General features: G+C 35.9%; 1 protein-coding gene and 1 long non-coding RNA gene across 2 annotated transcripts in view; one reads left to right on the top strand and one right to left on the bottom strand.

Moving 5' to 3' along the window:
• The window catches only part of LOC141743697 (uncharacterized), a 52,880-nt gene that overhangs the window by 19,241 nt on the left and 18,146 nt on the right, over nt 1–15,493 (top strand). The window contains exon 3 of the long non-coding RNA XR_012587169.1: nt 14,347–14,469. This is a non-coding gene — a long non-coding RNA (uncharacterized LOC141743697). The remainder of the gene's footprint in view (nt 1–14,346; nt 14,470–15,493) is intronic.
• PRSS12 (serine protease 12) overlaps nt 1–15,493 on the bottom strand; it is a 43,966-nt gene that overhangs the window by 13,057 nt on the left and 15,416 nt on the right. The window contains exons 5-10 of the mRNA XM_074588487.1: nt 12,534–12,712; nt 11,742–11,883; nt 10,589–10,785; nt 7,358–7,499; nt 1,146–1,351; nt 405–483 (exon numbers count right to left, since the gene is read on the bottom strand). Coding sequence (XP_074444588.1) covers nt 405–483; nt 1,146–1,351; nt 7,358–7,499; nt 10,589–10,785; nt 11,742–11,883; nt 12,534–12,712 — 945 coding nt within the window. The remainder of the gene's footprint in view (nt 1–404; nt 484–1,145; nt 1,352–7,357; nt 7,500–10,588; nt 10,786–11,741; nt 11,884–12,533; nt 12,713–15,493) is intronic.

The following is a 15,493-nucleotide window of genomic DNA, read 5'->3' as shown; positions in this document are numbered from 1 at the left end:
GGTCTTAGGCAGTAAATCATACCCAGGTCTTTTTTTCAGCTTAGGTACCATTTAAAACCTTGTACTATATTCATAGCTCTCTTCATATAGCTCACATTCTGATACCAAGATACCCTTTGGAAAAAAGTAAAATGGCTATTTTGAAAGTAAAAAATTTAACCCAATCAAGGACTAAACCCATAAGCAGCAACAGATTTTCAACTACTGCTGCAAGTATTTATCAATGAATATTTTTTAGTTTCCTACGAAGTTTGCTTTGAGTATATTTGTGCTTCTACCTCATGACAAGTCAAAAGAAAAACAACAAACCTACAATAAAACCATAAATTAAGCAAACCGCTCGTGGCAAATGCATGTCTTAGAAGCTTTATATTCAAAATTACTTGTCTTTACCAAATACTTACCGTAAAGAATTTTTCCCACCAATTATTCGTTTTTGTCGACGATGTAGTAACCTCAGTCCGCAAACAGAAGCAAGAGAATCTAAACCAGAAAGGGAGACGTAGACAGCATTAAACTCAAAATGAAAAGTAGCCAGTCTTCAATGAGAGTTAACTAAAAAGAACCCGCAAAGGCTGAAGTTACTCTGTGTTTCATGGTAGTTTTTAACAACCAAATTTTGCTTGGGGAAAATGCAATGAATTCTCTCAGACTCAGAAATTCTTTTTAGCTGAGATCTTTTGATTGTGATCACAGAGCAATTTACACATTTGTGCTTTGCTTCTCAAGTGTAGGATTTTTTTATAGGGTTCTTCCTTACTTCATGTAAGTGGAAGTAGAGCTTGGCATACCACATAGGTCTCAGTCCTCAGCTGAAGATAACCTATATCCTTAAAAAGCTGAAAGTAGCCATCTAGGTTTAGGCATTTTCGCGTCCCTCATACAACTTAAGAAACATGGCTGCTGTAAGCTATGGTAGACAATTACCCTGTATCATTTGAATAGTCTTTATGACTCCTTTGTGCAGCGGGCACAGCGATAAGATCACTCAGTGTAAGCAGAGAGGATTTCCCACCACTTTTGTTTTGATAGTTCTTTTGATATAACCGTTTCCTCTGTGAGGTGGGATTGTTTACATCCATCTCTTCCTACCATGACAGTTCCCATCCCAACCTGTTGGTCTGCCACTCACAATGGGGCTTCACCTTTATTGCTGTTCCCAGGGGCCTTCTTGCTCAGGTGGTCACAGATCACCCCCGCGTCCTCGCTGTGACGGCAGTTGTGCATCCCAATGTCCTGCTTAATGCAGTCTGCCAAGGATCTTTCGTTTCCTGTACATTTCACGTTATCCACATGGATCGGGCCTTTGCCCTCCCCAAAATACGCCATTGTCCTTGCTCTAGCTGGACCTCTGGAAACAGAGCGTATTTTTTTATTAAACATTTTGAGGCATTTTTCTAGATGTTACTCAACTGAAATATTTCAGAGTGAGTAGTGAAAGACACTGATGTTTTATTCCAAGTCCTGTTGCTGAATTGCTTGATGACAAATTTTCTTCTCATGGCCTCTGTTACTCTGATAAGTAGAAAAAAAAAGTGCAACAAAATTGCTACAGTTCATTAATGTTTAAAAAGTGCTTTTATGTATCTAGTTAGAAGGCACTATGCAAAGTATTGTACATTGTAATGGCATTACAAATATCTATAAAGCAAAATATGCGAAAGCTGCTTTTTCATAATCTCTTTAATCCTCATATAAAATCAGCATCTGTGAATGCTAAAAATAATTTGTTACGGTCTGATTTCCTTCAGAAAGACAGGCCAGTAAAATACAATGCAATTGCAGAAAGACTGAACCCAGTTCAGCCTCAGCACCCACCTTTTCCCCATACTTCATGCTTGTGTGGCATTGTCGTTCATAGGCCTCAAGGCACTTTACAAAGAAGGTCAGTATGATAATCCTATGCTTGTATAAGTATCAAACCTAAGTATTTAAATGTCAGACTTGGGACATTTTATTAGGATTTGAAGTCCTGATCCTTATAGCTTGTATGTAGTGCCGTGCAGCTTCAGCAATGACCACCGTGTTGGCTGTGTGAAGGACCTCTTTTGAATGGTGAACTATTTTCCCAAATGAGGGAGTGGATGAACAAACGCAATAAAAAACAGCATGAGTTGTGCATGTAAGCCTCTCATTTGGTAACTTTGTGATAGATTTTTACTTTTAATTACTTAGGGTAATGCTTCTTAATATATAAATAGATGTTTTGTTGTGCATGGTTTAAGAGTCAGAAAGAATTACGAACGGGAGACCACCCACACAGCTATACAGATAAGTGGGGCAGGAAGCCACAACCCACGTCTAGATGCATCTGAACTACAAGTTTACATAATCAGTTAAGAGCAGTTTACTGATATTTTATGGTGATAAGAATACAATGAATTCTAGATAGTTAAAATGCTGCACTATATCCTAGGTTTCCATTTTAAAGGATATGTTATAATTGCATATTGTAAAGGACAGTACTTCCATGTATTCAAAAGAGTAACTGCATGTACAATGAAACGGTGGAGTAGAGAAAGAGAGTTTAACAATTAAAATGTATTGGCCAAGAAAGTATTTCTCTCGCTTTACACCTCTTTTTATACCTCTCTCAATACCTGCAATGCTGAGGAAGATGAGCATGGCCTAAACAGTTTATGTTCCTTCATCATCTAGGGATTGTCTGTTGGGGAGAATTTTGATTTGTCATAGCATTTTCAAAACTTCGTCATGCTGGAAGCGTGGCTGGGTCAAACTCAAAGGCTCCAGCCCTCAGTTGCCCATATTCATATAATTGAAATGTGAAAGTAAACCATACAAGCTTCTTCCTTTTTCAAACTTGCACACAGAAAGCCTTGCTTGTTTGGATTTTTCTACCACGTACTGAAGGGCAGGCAGGTTTTCTAAGTAGGGAGTGTTGGTTAGAATACATGAACTGTAAAAAGCCGGGAAAGAGAAGCATGTAAAACGTTGGACAGAGATGATACCCCAAGGTCAACTGTCCTTATACATTTTTAATTTCCATGGCTAGTAGGTATTTACCAGATAATCCAAAGCCTTAAATGACTTTGGAACCAGTATAGGACAATCTTTGCCTAATGACTTTATTATGATTTAACTTGTCAGTCACAAGCAACGCGTCTGTTCTTGCTCCAAATATTTTTCTTTGGTGAATGATACTCTGATTACAGATAACTACAAAAAACGTCCAGCTCTCTGATAACTGTGGGCAGCTGATGTGTCCATGTATGCTATTACAAAATAGTGAGACAGTACAGGCACTCTTGCAAAATCTTACCTGCTTTTGGTATCTCTATGTCAAAAAACAAAGTTTCTGCTTTAGGGCTGTGCTGTAAAGTTCCTTAGGATATTGAAAACAACTTGGCTGTGAATCACCATAGTATTGTTAACCTTTCCCAGAGAAGTATTTATTGCAGTTTAGTGTAGAATTGTCTCTGCAGACTCTTACCGGCTACTTAATAAGGGCATTGCCTCCATTGGCTTACCAGATAAATCTCAAAGAATACTCTGACATCTATGAGGTCACATATGTAAATATTTCAGGTGAAAAGAAATGTAAGGAGACAAAGATGAAAGAGGGAACTTAGTATGTATGGATTGCAGTCATGCATTGACATGAACTGAATCATGGGACTTGGACTGCAGAGACTCTTCATACCTTTCTGTGAAAGCTATCTATCTCTTACTGTGCCTGAGTAATCTCTCAGTTTGCTGGTAATTGCTATGAAAGGTGTGTACATACCCACCCTTAACAAAAAAAACCCCACTATTTAAATAGAACAAATATCAGGAAACAAACGTAAAAATTGTGATGCTCTAGAGTGAGGAGTGAATCTTAATAGAGAAAATTATTTCATGTAATGGGGAGATCCCTAAATGTAAAAGTGTTAAGTCTTATGTGTTTGTTACATGCTGGAATGTGCTCTTACAGCTGGTCTTAGTCCACCCTTAACCAAGGTATATGTGTCCCTTAATTGTTGCTTTCTAGGCCAGCTATTTATGCACAGATGACCATCAGAGAAACAACCTTTTTGCTTGCTCAGATCTGCCCCTAGAGAGAAGGGCGGCTTCAGGTCTTATCCCCTAGCTTTTCTCAGACACAATAACATGCTGAGCTCTTCAGATGCAGTATTACCATTATTCGTAATACTGTTAATCAGGAAGAAACTGGCTTATTCTAGATGGCCAACTACTACCCTAGGACTTTTTATTTTCCCTGTAGCAGAGAATTTTTGGAGCCCTAATGGCAGAGTATGTGTTCATTTGAGGGGGTGGAGTGTGCACGTGCATTCTTATAAGCCTGTCCTAAATGAAAGGGGTGCAATTCTACTGGGCCACTTAATTCACTAAAATGCAAGAGCTTCTAAAACAGTCTTTTGCTTTTTACTTATTCTATCAAAATACTTTCGTATGTTAAAACCAATCACATAGTAGATAGTACTTCGGAAAAGGTGTGTGATCTCTTAGTGTTTATCTTGCTACATATATACTTTAATTAGGGTGCTATTAATTATTTTTATGACGGATTTTTGCCAATTAATAGGGCTGTTTTCTAATGTTCTCTATATTATGTTTTTCTAACATTAATCATGGATTTGACAAACTGGCTTAACGAAACATCTTTAAAACTAGTATTGCTAGTGATTTTGCCAACTGAGGGATTTTCTTATTTCAGTCTCAGAATGAACCCTAGTAGATGGCTGAGAATGTTCCAAAGCAGGATTTAATAAAATAAATGTACAAATAAGCATTGACAATATGAATAATCTATGCAGGAAAAACTCAGTCGATTTTCTCAGGGTTTATCCTTGGTTAACACAAGTCTTCCTTTTTAAGGCAGTCTTTTCTGCCATTTGTAATAATAACTGGGGCGGGGGGGGATGGCGGTGGTGTCCCAAGGAATGTAATTCCCCAGTAGGAAAGACTTGAGAATTAAACATAGCATTTTAAAGGGAGTTCAATGAGTCTTTTTAGTTCTGAGATCAGTTTTAATGAAAACCGATGTCAACGTCAGTATTAGGTGCTTTTTGAATTCCTCTCAGGAGAAGGCCATAATGTGTTTATTGCTAAAGAAACAACATTCATCAACCCTCAAGCTCAGATGCATGAACCCAGAAGCCCCCATCCTTTCTTTGGAACAGTTAAGTAACCACTAAATATAATTTGAACTTCAGCAAAAAGATCTGTGCATGAACTCCTAGGCCCAGAAGCTATTCCAGCTCATCAGTGCATGTAATGGCACAGTCAGGTTTGTGGAATGCAACTGTCTAGACATAGGGTCACCAAGATCCAGCATTTCCGACAAGCTCTCCCAATTTCTGGAACCTAATTTTAGATTTCTAAAATGTGTCTGTCCCTAATCCTTCAGGAAACATGTGCTCTGTTGTATCCCATAACCTTAAACCCCCATTCTGATATGACACAAATTGAGAATCCAGCCAACTGTCTGCCCTTGCAGAGACTTAAAAACAGAAGGAGGGGATAAGCGGTTGAATTTGATCATCTGAGGGAGATCTATAAAAGGCCGGAGAGGCTGAGGATGAAGCAGACTAAATGAATGATTCAGTGGGAGATAATACAAGCTGAGTTTTGTAGTTTTGAAGCCATACTCTACTGCTACTTATAAATATGCTTTACTAAACAAATACCATACAGTTTTTAAAAGGCATATATTATGTGTTCAGACATAATTTGATGATAACCAATTGCACAAAGTTAACATTGTTAGATACAGCAAACAGATAACGTGATTTGTATTTCTTAAGCTCAGATTTCTTTACAGATACACTCAGAGAAGACATTTTGCTAGTTTCCTGTTGTATTTCACTAGTGTTCTGGATATTTTTCAGCTCATATTAGTTCTGCCATTTATATGTCTGCCCTATAGTTGTTGTATCTTTACTGCTCTTAGGTATCAAGAAAAAAATTGCCTATGAATGATGTAAGCCTGATTAAGCAACTTAGTTCAAAAGTGACGCATATACTGTACAGACGGTGGTTTTTTTAATGAGAGGGTGGTTTTGTCCTGTCAGGTCTATTCCTATATTAAAAGAAGCTTATTCAAATTACTATCACGCAGGCTGAAGCCATAATCCTTTGTATAACAGTTTTATCGAATCTCCAAGCTACATTGAGTCAAACCAGATCAGTAAATGAAGGAAAAAACCCCATGAAACTAGGAATTCAGTAGCTGGTGTCCTTACATCTGAATCTGTAGATTTCATATCCACACCTTGTGACAGTGGACACTGACCTGTTGATAGATTCCATTAAAAATTTTAACAGTTATTTTAGAACCTATAAGGATTTCAAAGTCATCATTAAGGTTCACAAAAGATAAGTATTAATAATAAGCAAAATTATACCTTTCAATGAAAACAGATCAAGAGCTTTTTGAAACAATACAGCCATTACCCCTAAAATTGTAGCCCAATTCCAGACAATTTCAGTAAACTGTGGTAAACCAAGTCTAAGTTCTGAATATTTGTATTTTCTTTGCTAATATAATGAAAAAGGCATTTCAAATTCCCCGGGGTTTTTCTATGTATACTGTTACATTAAATCACAAAAGCACTAGAATTTTGGTTCCTTAAATTTTTCTGTGTTGACTCAAGATGACTCAATATACAAATTGTGATATGAATTAAAATGGTCACTTAAGTATGGTGAAACACAGAGCTCTCACACAACATCAGACACAAAAACAGAGAATCTACATAGTTCACAGAATATGTAATCATCTGTGCTATTCTAGATGTTAATACAAGTTTCCCCCATTTTTTCCACATCAGAAATTTCACTCTAACTTTTAAAAAATGTTTAGAAATCTGAAAACCAAAATGAAAGAAGTAAATTAAGAACAGTTCAAGTGGCAAAGAGAACAGAGCAGACACTAAATCAACTTCCCAGTTATCTTAGTGCAACTAAGTGTATTAAAAAGAAAGATAAAAAATGTGTGTAATATGTTTATGTCCTATAGGCATGTATCACCATAAGTGGCAAATAAAATACAGTATTTAGTCAATAGCTTAGTAATTTGGAACATTTAACCTCTAAAAAAATATTTAATTATTAGCATTTACTTGCCTTTCAGTTGCCAGTCATACTGTGATATGCCTTTGAATAATAAAATTCCTTTTCCCAATTATGATAGTTAATTAATACTCCTTTTGAAGACATAGCCTTACTACTTCTTCTATGAGTAGTATAAATACACCCTTCTAAAAGAATGACAGACAATATTTAAAAGACATATGTTATCAGACATATGTTGGTGCTATTTGGTTGCAGAAACTTAACATTTTTAGATAAAGCAAACAGATAACTCGAGAAGCAGCTTAATGAGTTTTCTTACTTGTAGCCAAGCTGTCGACAGACTACAGCTGCATCCTTATCAGACCATCCATCATCACAAATTGTGCCCCACTGGCCATTGATAAAAATCTCTACACGTCCTTCCTTCTTATTCTCACCATCCATCAGCCTGATGGGAGGACCTGGGAATAAATTACTGTTGTCAACTCACAACAGCAGAAGCAAGAAACAGTACTTTTAAGCCATTTTCATCACGTTCAGTATATAGGGTCAACTGATGTTTGTGTTGAACATGCCTAAAATCAGCTGTTAAGCTAGTCACATTTTTCCTGGCTGGCAAAAGGAAACAGTTAGTACAAATGACAAGACAAATATGAAATATTAATGTATTTTGAACTTCAGAGTTCATCTGGTTCCTTCATTTCATACAACTCTGTGACATAGCTCAGAATTTTACTACAATGGGCACAGAACAATTCTCCCGCTAAAGGCAGAAAACACCCAAGATATCTATCTCTTTGAGACCATACCCATACAACAAGCTGGACATGTTTTCCTTGCTGAAACTTTATGGGTGAATTTAACTCTATCATCTCGATTCATAAATCCATTCTCAGACTGGTTGCTACCACTCCTCTTAACCAGTATCTCAGCAAAAAAGTGCAGCATTGTGTTGAACTTCAGTTATTACTTACCGTTATGCATGCTGTTCTGTAAAGTATTTTTTGTGATAGCATAATGTTTTACAGCATGTTATTCTAGACTAATGAGTGATTATTTTACTAGCAATTTAAATTGATTGCTTATTTGGATATGTTCATGATACAAAATCTCACTTATGTGGATTAGTCAGACTTAATTAATCATGTTTCATTCAGTGCTTGGCTGGTGGTTAAATTTTGAATCATTAGGCAAAGTACATATTTGATTCTCACTTATGTTGAAACTGCTATACAAGCAATACAAGTACCTTTAAAACAGTTACGAAATCCTCTGAGGCCTCTTTATAATGTTTTAGTGAGAATCACCTTCTAAATCTTTTAGTATGTCATACTTCATAATCCTTAATACACTGATGAGAGTTTCTTATTAAAATAATTGGAAAGACTGTTCCTTATTCTTCTAACCTGTTGCTAATCTTTTCCCAGTCTGTAAGGATGAGAAATTACTTAATTGTGTTCTTAAATAAAGAAGTATTTTCAGACATTTGAATTTGTTATTTAATTTGGATTTTTTTAGGGGCTGAATAACTTCTGTATAGCAAACCTTACTCTGGATCAGAGCTACTTAAATCTGGCCTAATTCATTAATTAAAGTCTGTTTGCTTCAAATGTCATTTAAAGCATATCGTTTATACTGGAGTTCATACCATCTGGACAGTTACATGAATTAACTTCACCAACTTCCTGTTTAGCTACATTGTCATGATCTTACATACTAAACAAATTTTGTAGTTATTGTAGTGTATTCTATCTCATTTTTAGTATTCCTTAATGTCTGTATTTCCCCAAGTCATATCATCTACTAATTTCTCATATTTTTCCACTGAATTCATCCTTAGAGGGAGAAAAAAGGCTTTTTCAAATCCTGGGAAGTAAATGGTAACAATAGAGTCTCTGTCCGCTTTCCAGTCAGAAATCTTGCAGGAAATGTCAGATACACTATCTTCATTTTCTTGTTTAAATTATGTGCTATTCTGCAAGAATATGATTAAGGTGAAAATTGTACTTATATTACCCAGCCAGAGGCATGGCATATTAATAATACAGTATAGCTATTTTATTCTTACCTCATCTTCTTGTGTTTTAGAAAAAAAAAATATTTATGAGCACAAAATTAATATAGCTTTTTGGTAATGGGGGATGTGAGAATGTTACCATATGGATACATTTAACTGAACCAGACCTCTTTCAGCTAAGATTATATTTTATAGGAATTTGAGCAAAGCAGCACAGATGGTTTGCATCTGTAAAGACAGCATCATGATTTGAATTCCTGTTATTTTTGGTCTGAGAAAATTCTTTCTACCAAATATGATTTGACATCATCTACACATAATGGAACTGTACTGCAACATAAAACATTCATTGGAATGTGGGAGATCAAAAGGCTATAAAGAAAAAGATTCTAAAGAGGGAGAGACTAGAAAAGTATGTGTGAAAGTGCTGAATGTTGTTATAACAGGTAGAAATGTCGTACAGTAAATCCATTTCTTAGTTTGCAGGATAGACCTTCAGTCTGTAATTTCCAGAGAACTTCAGGCACCCAGGCATACAAATCCATTATGTTTCAGTAGAAGATGTGACTCGAACTCCACTAGTTCTAATTCTAATTTCAAAATGGACTAAAATATACTTGGGTAAACTAAAGAATATTGGCAACAGTTTTGTAAAAGACTACTTGCTGACAAACTACAAACTTTGTATGCAGCAAATTTTAAAAATGAAACTGTTTTTCAGAATTGCTGAGCAACCCATTGTTCCCCTCTAATTTTTACTGTGCATATCTGATAGCCAGAATTCTTCTTTAATTATCTACATGTTGATTTAGGAATCCTTGGAATTCATTTGTATATATTTTGTTCTACAATGTCACTATGCAATCAGTATTTTTTTCTTATTTCTCACCTGACTTTTTTTTATTATTATTATTATTTCGTACCAGTTTGTAGGCTTTTTGACATTAGAACTGGCTCTTTGATCTGTGTTTGTAGTATCATTCTGTCCTGGTCAGCTAGTGGGGTCTGTTCACCCTGGCACAATATAAATGATAGGCAACAGTAATACAGAAATAATTTCGTGCTTCTCACCCTTCCTTCTTGCTATCCCCGAACTTACCCTCTTTCTCCATATCTTTTTTTCCATATCTTCTGTATGTAAGGCCATACTATTGATTTATATTCCTCAGTGCTCGAGTATATCTCCAACTTTTGATAGCATGAGACAGTTACTTAGAACTTGGAGAGTGCTGGTTGAAATGCGGTATACCATTAGGAAATGCTGAATAGGTCTCAAATCTGGTGAAGATTGAGAGAACAGAATCTCTGGAATCTGACTGTTACCTTACGAATTTGTGTTGATCTTTAATGTTTATGTTCCTTTAAACAAAGCTTGATTACTTCCTATGATCTTCCAGAGAAAAGTGAGCTTTTTTCCCTTCCTGTTCCTTCTTTGCACCCATACTAAGATTTTGAGCATCCTCAAGTATACTCTGCTCGGATCTGCATGCACCACAATGCTCATTCTGTGACTTTGGTAAAGAGATGCCTTACCAAGTGAGAGTTTGTGGCTGTCGTTATCTGGATGGCAAATGAGTCTGACATCCTCCTGATGGTTGCAGTCATGCTTTCCCCACTCTCTCCTTGAGCACTGCAGAAGGTTTGTCTCCTTCCCCGAGCAGCTGACATCATCCAACCAGATGGGCCCAGAGCTTCCTTCTGAGTAGCTCTCGGGTGCACTTTTTCCATACCTGCATAACACATACATACACATACCGTTTTGGTCCACAGGGCATGTGATACTTAAGAACTAGAATGGAAATAAATTATTTGTGAAGAAATAAAGGTTTCTCAAGTAATAACAATAAACAGAGTTAACCGTGACAGAGCAGATTTAGTTAACGTTAAATTCAATGAGAGCACCATATGCTGCTTCTTTGGTAATGTTTTTTTAAGGAATTACTGTTGCATTAATACAAACTTGAGAATCTAATCCTTTTGATTAAGGCCTCCCTTCAACCAAGCATATGGCTTTCTCATTGACTTTCAGACTTAAAGCATGGTCTTAGTATTATATATAAATTTAAATGTCACGGTCTGGGGGAAAATGAGTCAAAATTATGTTTTGAATGTGAGCTGTTATAATCTGAACACACGACAACAATTGCCTAGTGAGAACATATCTTTGTAGCCACAGTCGGTAGGAAAAATAAAAGCTCTAATGGAATTTTTTCTAAAATATGCTTTTCAATACATAACAGTGTTCCAGGGCCACACTCTAGGTTTTTCTGAGCGAGACCCAGAAGGACTTCTGTCTCAAAAATGTCTGTGATTTTAATGACTGTTCGACAAAGATTTTGAAGAATCAAACTTTTATAGGCAAAAAAAATACAACAAATCAGTTTTTCTCTATAGCATATGCTTTGATTGATCTCAGTTATCCAAAAAGATGATGGGAAGGAACTCGGTGAATAAAGGCTGTTGAATCACAACCTCAGCTGAAGCTTTGTCTTCTACCTAAACTGAGGCCATAAATGTCTCTTTGAGACTGAGGGAGGCAGGCTTTAATGGATTTTAACTCAGTAGTTTATATGAAGCACTCAGCTAATATTAAGAAACCAGACTCTTGAATAATGTAGAGTTCATGTAAATGTCTGTTATCATTGTCAAGTCAGAGAGTCAGATATCTAATATCAAGTAATCTTACTTAAATCCCAGCTGCCGGCAAACCACCTGTGTATTCAGCTCTGTCCACCCATCATCGCAGACTGTGCCCCACTGCCCAGTATAATAGACCTCCAGGCGTCCCTCATGACTGCCTTTCCCACTTGTTAGTCTTAATGCACCATCTGTGTCATTAACAAGTAAGGAAAAACAAAAACAAGAATCAGTTTTTTCTTAGGTCCAATTATTGTTCTAAAACAAAATTAGTAACATTGTGGTTACTGCTTCTGATCAGAATATTATACTACTAAATCAAGTGCTGAGCACTAGGTGTCATTTATTAAGATGAAATAAATGCCATAATGCACCCGGTCAGCTTGAAGTGTTGGATAATGCAGTGCTTAAGTGCAAGAGAAATGGCACGAGATATTGACCCCCCCAAGCCGTTATTAGATGCCAAGTCTGCAGGAGTGAGCTCTGATTACATGATTTCACTATATCTTTTATCTTATCTTTTTCTTCATATATTATTTCCCATTGCTTTTATGCTGAAATGCTTACTGCCAATGATAGATGTGATACACAGCTAAGTCATTGCCCCACATAGTAAGTGGCAGTTAGCACGTTACTGAGGAACCACGGATTTATGTTGTATAAGGAGATTTTCTGTACCTGTAAAATTTCCATTGCCAACAGCTGGTTCATTTTGATACTGCCAGAACACTTTATTACTGTGGGGTTTTATGCATCTGCAAACTTTGAAAATTCTCTTTCCAGAGCTGTGAACTCTGCCTTTATCACTATTTTCCTGTGTGATTATTGGTAATTGAAGTACCTGTGAGAGGCACGCAGGAAACGCCAGCATCTTCTTTGTGGCCGCAGTTGTGTTCTCGCCATGAGCTTTTTGGACACTGTTCTATGGATAGTTCATTTCCCGTGCACCGCACTTCATCGAGCAACACGGGGCCTGAGCCTTCCCCAAAGTGAGCCTGGCTCCACGCCTTGGGAACACCCCTGTCGAAGTATAACCAAAATCCAGTCAGGAACAAGCAAGCTGAAGAGTCTGGGACTCACTGAGAAGAGATAAAATATTGTATATCCAACTTCTAAAATAACAGATGGGACTGCCTAAATAGCTGCTGCATTGGTAACCGACAGTGCAGCCCACATTAGGATGTGGTTCCACAGTCAGCTTCACTCTCAGCTGAGGCTATGGAGTGACTTAAACATAGAGTTTCCACAGTTCGAATATATTTAGAACATCAGTTTCTATTGTTTTGTATCTATGAGGTTTTCCTTTTCTGTCCCTTTTGATTCTTAAGCATAACTTTCCTAGAAGAGATTGTAGGTGTATTGCTTAGGTATTAGGATTCTAATTTTAGTTTTCAATTAATGTTTATATGTAGTAAAAATAATCCGATATATATTTCTACAGTGACTTTCATCTGTTGTCCTCAAAGCACATGCATCAAAGCTCAAATACCCAGATGAGGCAGATAAAAGTGATTGTTCCCCCTTTAGTCATGTAAAAACCGTGGCAAAGAGATCTTAAGTGACTTGACAACGTCACATCAACAGTCAGTGGTAGAAAGAACAGAAAGCAGACCAATGACTAGCCTTGCTGTGTTACACTCTTTATGTCAGCACAGAGGATTTTGAGCAGAAAAACCTACATAAATTGAAAACACTCCATTGTTTCAGCGTTATAGAAATTATGCAGTGTTTAACAGTTGATGATCTATCAGGATTTTTCCAATTCTATTTAAGATACCATATCTTTCATATGTAAATGATTTTCATGGTTTGGCTTCTTTCTACTCAATAGCTTCTCTGTTCATATATCCAGTCTAGTTTTTATAGGAGTATGCTCAGTATCCGTTGTCTTTTTCAACTCGTAAGATTGAAATGTCTATCTAAATTTTTTACCATAACGAATTACCTATCTAAAGGATTAGTTTAAACTAATTAGCATACAGTTTGGGTGCAGGGCTCTATACTAATTATTAATTTGCTTTAAAGAGAGTTTTCCACTACCAGCCATATATTGTCACGTAACATCTAACAGGAATGGCATGTTCAGCTTATACTGAAAACATGACAGGCCTTGAATATTTTGTTTCGGGATGTAATCATTCAAACTCTTAATTGGCTTTTGCGACTGTGTGTCAGAATAGTACATTGCTATGATTTTTCTTTTTTTAATGTAAATGGCAGTAGTTCATGTTTTTAAGGCACTGAGTCATTAATCCATGTATGGATTTAGGTAGATGTGGATTTCCTTTCTAGTGCTTTGCATAAATACATAACAATTTCTGTTCTTTTTTTTTAAAGGAAAACAATACTAAATTTACAATTAGCAATCATACAAATTCTTGGTAAACAGTAAAAGGGTATGGGAAAAATAACAACAGTAAGAGGCTTATAAAAATTCAATTAGGATGAGGAAAAAGTTCTGTAAAAAGGAAGGATATGGAAATTCATGGTAGACACCATGTAAATGGTAGTGTTCAGTAAATAAAAGCACACACAAGAAAGGTAAATTAAATAATCTGTGTTTTGCATTTTCATTTTGCTTAAAATCAATTTGGTTTTAATATTTTCAAGCTAATATGCTTCATTAATCTTGAAAATGCACTGTTAATTTTCAGACTGCTTCTTTGATCACCAGAGGCCTTCTTCACATGGTGGAGAATATGGGGAAATATCAAAAAGCAGGTCTTATTTACTCAGTAGGGCGAAAAGTTACAATCGGCGATTGCCTCAAGAAGCAGGTAAGTAAACCAAAAATATCCTCAAAAACTCAGCAGGCAACATTTTAGCAAAACACATAGCATTAGTCATAAGTTAGTACCTTATTTTTGAGAGAGCTTTTTAAATTAGACATTACCTTTTCTTCTGAATGAACTTCCTAATTCCAAATAACATATTAACAGGTATCTTGCTCTAATTTTTTTTTCCTTCAGCAATGCCAAGAAGAATTTTAATAGATTTGAAATCATATGTTTCTCTGAGATTTGCAAACATTTCCTGATTGGCCTTACTCTTATTTAATTTAGTTTATTAAGTAACGATACATTTTTATATATAGCATTCATTTACTGAACACTTGTATTTTGCAATGCTGGTAATGGGAAAAAGAGCCAAGTCCTCCATCTCTTACATTTCATAAAAAACTGCTTTTCAAAATGGTTGAAATTGTGAATGACTACATAGTAAACTAAGAAAATATAATCCATAGGATACACTAAGGGTAATACTTATTTCAAATCTAGGTATCCCATTTGTATTTAAGCATCTAAAGAAATAAAAATGTCCTGGTTTTCCAGTGTGTCTTTCTGAGGTACCACGGTAGGCTCTCTGAGTTCTCAGCACTTCATGCTATTCTTATAATATGGACTGAAGAGCCTACTTTCAGGATACCTATTTTTATTAATATTACCCTAAATACATTATAGGCTTATTACAGAAAGCCTGGTTTAGTGGTAGTTTTTAAGATAATTTTACTTTTATATTCATATTTTATATGTATAAGAGAGATTATGTTCATTTAATTTTATTGAGTAGTATTTGCATATCTACAAACTTTACACAAAAAGAAAATTCTCATACAGAGCTTCTGTTTCTTGTATTTTTTTAATTGTGATGCTGGTAAAAGTGCATAGAAAGTGTTAGGAAAAAACCCTTATTCATTAAGAAGCTGGCTGAAATCAAAGAGATAATGCTTGACTACTCTGAATGTTGAAAACAAATTATACCATAACCTAGTAAGATTCTCTGGAGATCCAATAAAGCAAA

This window comes from Larus michahellis, chromosome 5 (assembly GCF_964199755.1).
Source record: "Larus michahellis chromosome 5, bLarMic1.1, whole genome shotgun sequence".
NCBI classification, from domain to species: domain Eukaryota; kingdom Metazoa; phylum Chordata; class Aves; order Charadriiformes; family Laridae; genus Larus; species Larus michahellis.
Note: the sequence above shows the minus strand (reverse complement) of the source record. Positions and strands in the feature narration are given on the sequence as shown.